Below are 6,866 nucleotides of genomic sequence, written 5' to 3' on the forward strand. Positions count from 1 at the left end.
GGTCTGGAGGAAGTTACAGAGATAGGGAGGGGGGTGTCGGGGTTGGGGGAGGTTACAGAGATAGGGAGGGGGTGTAGGGACTGGTGGAGGTTACAGAGATAGGGAGGGGGTGTAGGGACTGGAGCGGGTTACAGAGATAGGGAGGGTGTGTCGGGACTGGAGGGGGTTACAGAGATAGGGAGGGGGTGTAGGGACTGGAGCGGGTTACAGAGATAGGGAGGGTGTGTCGGGACTGGAGGGGGTTACAGAGATAGGGAGGGGGTGTAAGGACTGGAGGAGGTTACAGAGATAGGGAGGCGGTGTAGGGTCTGGAGGAAGTTACAGAGATAGGGAGGGGGTGTAGGGTCTGGAGGAAGTTACAGTGATAGGCAGGGGGGTGTCGGGGTTGGCGGAGGTTACAGAGATAGGGAGGGGGTGTAGGGGGCTGGAGGAGGTTACAGAGATAGGGAGGGTGTGTAGGGGGCTGGAGAGGGGTGCAGGGATAGGGAGGGGGTGTAGGGGCTGGAAGACGTTACAGAGATAGGGAGGGGGTGTAGGGGCTGGAGGGGGTTACAGAGATAGGGAGGGGGTGTAGGGGCTGGAGGGGGTTACAGAGATAGGGAGGGTGTGTAGGGGGCTGGAGAGGGGTGCAGGGATAGGGAGGGGGTGTAGGGGCTGGAAGACGTTACAGAGATAGGGAGGGGGTGTAGGGGCTGGAGGGGGTTACAGAGATAGGGAGGGGGTGTTGGGGCTGGAGGAGGTTAGAGATAGGGAGGGGGTGTTGGGGCTGGAGCAGTTTAGAGATAGGGAGGGGGTGTAGGGACTGGAGGGGGTTACAGATTTAGGGAGGGTGTGTCGGGACTGGAGGGGGTTACAGAGATAGGGAGGGGGTGTAGGGACTGGAGCGGGTTACAGAGATAGGGAGGGGGTGTAGGGGTTGGGGGAGGTTACAGAGATAGGGAGGGGGTGTAGGGACTGGAGGGGGTTACAGAGATAGGGAGGGTTTGTAGGGACTGGAGGGGGTTACAGAGATAGGGAGGGGGTGTAGGGGTTGGAGGAGGTTACAGAGATAGGGAGGGTGTGTCGGGACTGGAGCGGGTTACAGAGATAGGGAGGGGGTGTAGGGGCTGGAGGGGGTTACAGAGATAGGGAGGGGGTGTAGGGGCTGGAGGGGGTTACAGAGATAGGGAGGGGGTGTAGGGGTTGGAGGAGGTTACAGAGATAGGGAGGGTGTGTCGGGACTGGAGCGGGTTACAGAGATAGGGAGGGGGGGCAGGGGAAATCTAAGATGTTCTCTTCCTTCAGAACCAACTCCGTCCCTACGAATCAAAGCCCACAGCAGCGCTGGGGAATTCCGAGGCCTGGAGGCTGAAGGAAAACCGATGTGGCCAAAATGTACAAAGCTGCAGAATCGCGCCGCCTCTGAGCAAACTCCGCTCCCCAGGTCATTGTGTCAAACCTTTGGTTTGCGAGACAGAGAGATTCTCAAACAGTGTGTGTGTGTGTGTGTGCGGGCGCGCGCGCGTGCGCGGAGTCGAGGGATGTCAGAATATATAACCGCATGGTCTCGAGGTGGATCCAGATCGAATTCCAATCTGGCCTTTGCTTTGTGAGACATAAGGAATTGTCCGTGACGTCTTTAAATCCAATTCACACAGGGACAGCCCCAGCTACTGGACGAACACGCCACGTTCCCAGAGCCAGGAATGTGGGAAATTGAAAATAATCAAGGAATTGGTCATTTTGCCTCACTAAATTATCCCAATGGAGGCCATTCAGCCCATTGAGCCAGTCCCGATTGTTTGTCGGTGATATCCCATTAATCCCACTCATTCTCTCTCTCTCGCCGCCCCCCCACAATATCTCTGCAAATTTCTCCAATTCATGGAATCCCTACAGTGCAGGAGGAGGCCTTTCGGCCCATCGAGTCTGTACCGACCACCCTATCCCCGTAACTCCACATATTTACCCTGTTAATCCCCCTGACCCTAAGGGGCAATTCAGCATGGCCAATCCCCCGAACCTACACATCTTTGGACACTAAAGGGGCAATTTAGCACGGCCAATCCACCCTAACCTACACATCAGAATCAAAATTCTCCTCTGGGTTACAATTACCCCACCTCCCCTCGTCCCGCTCACTGCCTCCGTATTTACAGCCCGCTTTTTACCGTAATAACTCGGTAAATTAAACCCCCTTCCCCGCCCCCCCCCCCGCTAATTTATTGGGTAGCTATTGGAACGTTAAACTAACACCCGAAATGGTTTTTAATTTTATAAAAAATAATAAGGCAAAAAAAAGGGCTAAATAAACAGAAAACCACAGCGCTGAAATTTTTCAAATAACTTTATTTAAACAAAGCAGATTTGGGACAGCCAATAAAAAAAGCCAGGAAATTTCGCAGTGATTGTAATTTAGTTTTTAAAACTCAAATCGGACCCAATCGGGTCCAATCCTTGTGTCAACAAATGGTAACAGACACGTTAATATTATGACATCCCTCAGCATGCGGTTTCAGATCCAACCGGTCGCCAGTCTCCAAAGATTACCCGAGCTAAACGCCAAGACAACAGACGGAAGTCAAACCTTGACAGACGTCCCGGGGGGGGAGAGGCGGGGGGGGGTGGTGGGCAGTTCGAACTCAGGTGTCAACTCACGTCTCCGTCAGGGGAAGGTTATCGGGCTATCGCAGCCAGTTCTGGGCTCCCGGCGCTTCGAGATTGGCGGGTGTCCCGGAGTGGAGGCGGGGGGGGCGGGGAAGGAGACCGTCATCGGAGAGAGGGGGGACGTACAAAAAGATTTGTTCCGGGGGAACTTGAGCGGGGCAAAGAGGTCGGGGCAAACTTGGGGGGGGGGGGGGAGGCCTGTATCCGCCGACGTCTCGAAGAATCGAGAGGCTCCCCATGCGGGGAAAGTAGTCACAGGAACGGGGCCCGAAAGAGGGAGAGAGAGTGTCGCGGGAAAAATGTTCCCCCCTCTCGGTTTGGGGGGCACTTAAGGGGGTCACAATTTCAGGAGAGAGTCACGGGCAAGATGTTCCCCCCTTGGTTTGGGGAGGGGGGCGGTGGGATTGTGGGACTTGAGGTGGGGAGGGGGGTGGTAGAGTCGCAATTTCAAACTCACGGGGAAGATACTTGGAGAGGAGGGATTCCTCCACACACGGGCCGGGGGGTAGCGGGAGGCGTGGGGAGATGTGGTCACTGGGTACGATTGAGGGAGAGTTTGATGGATGTATGATTGACGATAATGGAAAGGGTTACGGGCAGGAGGGGGGGGAAAGAGTGTGGGGGGAAAGACATTGTGTTCAAAGGGGTAATTGAATGGAATGGCGGAACAGGCTCAAGACTTTCGGCCCCTCCCCTGCTGTCCCGCAGGCTCGAGAGGGGCTGAAAGGCCTCCCCCGCTGCTGTCCCGCAGGCTCGAGAGGGGCTGAAAGGCCTCCCCCGCTGCTGTCCCGCAGGCTCGAGGGGGGTCTCAAAGGCCCCTCCCCTGCAACAATCTTGGGGGTCGGACAGAGACACGGGGAAATCTCCTCCCTCTGATACCCGTTACACCGGGAGAGGCTTTCGCACCGGTCGCTGAGGAGTTTGGGATGGAGTTAACAGGCACAGGACTCGAGGGCGACAGGGCGTCTTTGTAAATTCGAGGTGGAGTTTGCTTTCTTAGGTTCTTTACAAAAAGTTTAAAAATCTGTTTCCCGCCCCCCCTCCTTTCTAAGGCTTAATTGTGTCAAGGTGGAGCGAGGGAGCGAATGAATGAAGGGGAGAGAGCGGGGGGAGGGAGGGAGTGGGAGAACGGGGGAGCGAATGAAGGGGGAGGGGAGGGAGGGAGTGGGAGAGCGGGGGAGCGAATGAAGAGGGGGGGGCGGGGAGTGGGGGGATCATTGATCTACCAGCGAGGGGTAAAGGAGAGGGTTCGGAAAACAATTGGAGAATTGCAAAGTTCCCCGCTGACTGAAAGTGAAGGTTTGACCTCCCCCCCCCCCCCATAACCACTCGTACAAAGTCTAAAACCGAATGTACAGAATCTGCCGATGGGCCGAATGGTCGGAATGATCGAGACGTCAGTCACTGTGATGGTGGACTTACCCCCCCTCCCCCGCTTTCCCATCCCCCGGGGCAGACTCTCCAGTGAGGAGAAACACTCCCTTCAAACAAATAAAGCCCCCCCCCGCCCCCCCCTTCAGCCTGACATTCAGCCGGGGGGGGGCGGCGGATTCAAGGGAGTAGGAAAGGTGTGAAATGGTTTGGACGGTTGGTGTGCTTTGTGATAACCTCTGAGATAGAGGAGTATAGTTCATCCCAATCATTTCCCCCCCCCTCCCCCAGAGCCCCCCCTCCCCCAGAGCCCCCCCCCCCTCCCCCTCTGTTGGAGGGGTCTGCGATCTCCGTGAGCATCTCTGCACGTATCGCTCCCACGTGGGTTAGCGGTGGGAGCGAGAACGGGGAGGAAATGTGGCAGGAAGAGGGGTACGTGAGTGACGCCCCTTCCCTCAACACTTGCCACTCGGGGCGGGGGGAGTGGGGGGAGAGTTGGGGGGGGGGGGGGGGGGAGTGGGGGGGGGTGAGGGGTACACCATCAAAGTGACTTGACTTGGTTTCAACTGTGACACAGACATGGGGTTTAAACGTACAACAATGGCGGCGCACTGGACGGGAGGGGCCCCAGGTTTTCCCCGGGGCACCTCGAGTGCGCACACAGTCGTCTTTAACATCAGCGAAAACCATCCCCCTTCTAGCTGGAAGCTGTGCTATAAAAACTGAAGGAGGGAGCGGGAGGGGATGAGGGGAGGGGGAGGGGATGAGGGGAGGGGGAGGGGATGAGGGTGGTGCGAGGGGGTTCGGCAGGGTACACGTCTCTCGCCGCCGTCTCCTCAGCAGAGCAGACTATACCTGCTGATGGAGGTGACGGCGACGCAGTTCACCATCCGAGTCGTCCTCCTCCTCCTCGTCGTTGACCACGGCCACACGGGTCACCTTGCGCATCGCCACCTCCTGCAGGGGGGGGGGGGGGGGAAGAGAGGGAGACGGGCGAGGGGCCCGGAGTCAACCGAGAGACTAACCCACCGTGTGCCTTTACACCCGGCTGGGACACCGCGGCTTAAACGCAGGACACGCACACCCGACACGGCAGTGTAAACGCGGGACATGCACACGCGGGACATGCACACACGGCACCGCAGCTCAAACGCGGGACACGGAGCCGACACGACAGCTCAAACTCGGGACACACTTACCCGACACAGCAGCTCAAAAACACGGTACACATGTACCCGACACAGCAGCTTAAAAATGCAGGACATACGTACCCGACACAGCAGCTCAAAAACGTGGGACGCGTACCTGACACAGCAGCTCAAAAACGCGGGATACATGTACCTGACACAGCAGCTCAAAAACGTGGGACGCGTACCCGACACAGCAGCTCAAAAACGTGGGACGCGTACCCGACACAGCAGCTCAAAAACGCGGGACGCGTACCCGACACAGCAGCTCAAAAACGCGGGATACATGTACCCAGCACAGCAGCTTAAAAACGCGGGACACACGTACCCGACACAGCAGCTCAAAACGTGGGACACACGTACCCGACACAGCAGCTCAAACGCGGGACACGTACCTGACACAGCAGCTCAAACGCGGGATGCGTACCCGACACAGCAGCTCAAACGCGGGATGCGTACCCGACACAGCAGCTCAAACGCGGGACATGTACCGGACACAGCAGCTCAAACGCGGGACACACTTACCCGACACAGCAGCTCAAACGCAGGACACACGTACCCGACACAGCAGCTCAAACGCAGGACACACGTACCCGACACAGCAGCTCAAAAACGCAGGACACACGTACCCGACACAGCAGCTTAAAAATGCAGGACATACGTACCCGACACAGCAGCTCAAACGCGGGACACACGTACCCTACACAGCAGCTCAAAAACGCAGGACACACGTACCCGACACAGCAGCTCAAAAACGCGGGACACACGTACCCGACACAGCAGCTCAAAAACGTGGGACATACATACCCGACACAGCAGCTCAAACGCGGGACACGTACCTGACACAGCAGCTCAAACGCAGGACGCGTACCCGACACAGCAGCTCAAAAACGCGGGATACATGTACCCGGCACAGCAGCTTAAAAACGCAGGACACACGTACCCGACACAGCAGCTCAAAAACGCGGGACACACGTACCCGACACAGCAGCTCAAACGCGGGACACGTACCTGACACAGCAGCTCAAACGCGGGATGCGTACCCGACACAGCAGCTCAAACGCGGGACATGTACCCGACACAGCAGCTCAAACGCGGGACATGTACCCGACACAGCAGCTCAAACGCTGGACACACGTACCCGACACAGCAACTCAAACGCGGGACACGTACCCGACACAGCAGCTCAAACGCGGGACATGTACCCGACACAGCAGCTCAAACGCGGGACATGTACCCGACACAGCAGCTCAAACGCGGGACACGTACCCGACACAGCGGCTCAAACGCGGGACACGTACCCGACACAGCAGCTCAAACGCGGGACACGTATCCGACACAGCAGCTCAAACGCGGGACACGTACCCGACACAGCAGCTCAAACGCGGGACATGTACCCGACACAGCAGCTCAAACGCGGGACATGTACCCGACACAGCAGCTCAAACGCGGGACACAGGCGGGGGGAGCGTGCGGGGGACTGCGATGGGGGGAAAACACTCACATCGTTGTTACTGGTGATCAGGCTGGTCCGGATGTTATCCCCAGTGCCCCAGCTTCTCTGCTGCTTCCAGACCAGGTCGCTGGGAGGGGTTGTGGGCGCTCCCAGCATCCGAGGCCCAGATCTGAGGGGACAGAAAAGAGGGGTGCGGGGGGTTAAAA

The 6,866-nt window shown here is 57.7% G+C and overlaps 1 protein-coding gene across 1 annotated transcript in view; it reads right to left on the minus strand.

Annotated features, from left to right (window-relative positions):
* Positions 1-6,824, minus strand: part of LOC144491066 (lamin-A-like) — a 12,607-nt gene extending 5,783 nt beyond the window's left edge. Inside the window, exons 1-2 of the mRNA XM_078208748.1 lie at positions 6,709-6,824; positions 4,873-4,974 (exon numbers count right to left, since the gene is read on the minus strand). Of these exons, the coding sequence (XP_078064874.1) occupies positions 4,873-4,974; positions 6,709-6,816 (210 nt within the window). The 5' untranslated portion in view covers positions 6,817-6,824. The remainder of the gene's footprint in view (positions 1-4,872; positions 4,975-6,708) is intronic.
* Between the last annotated feature and the right edge of the window lie 42 nt (positions 6,825-6,866).

The sequence above is a fragment of the Mustelus asterias genome, unplaced genomic scaffold (assembly GCF_964213995.1).
Source record: "Mustelus asterias unplaced genomic scaffold, sMusAst1.hap1.1 HAP1_SCAFFOLD_4356, whole genome shotgun sequence".
Taxonomy (NCBI): Eukaryota; Metazoa; Chordata; class Chondrichthyes; order Carcharhiniformes; family Triakidae; genus Mustelus; species Mustelus asterias.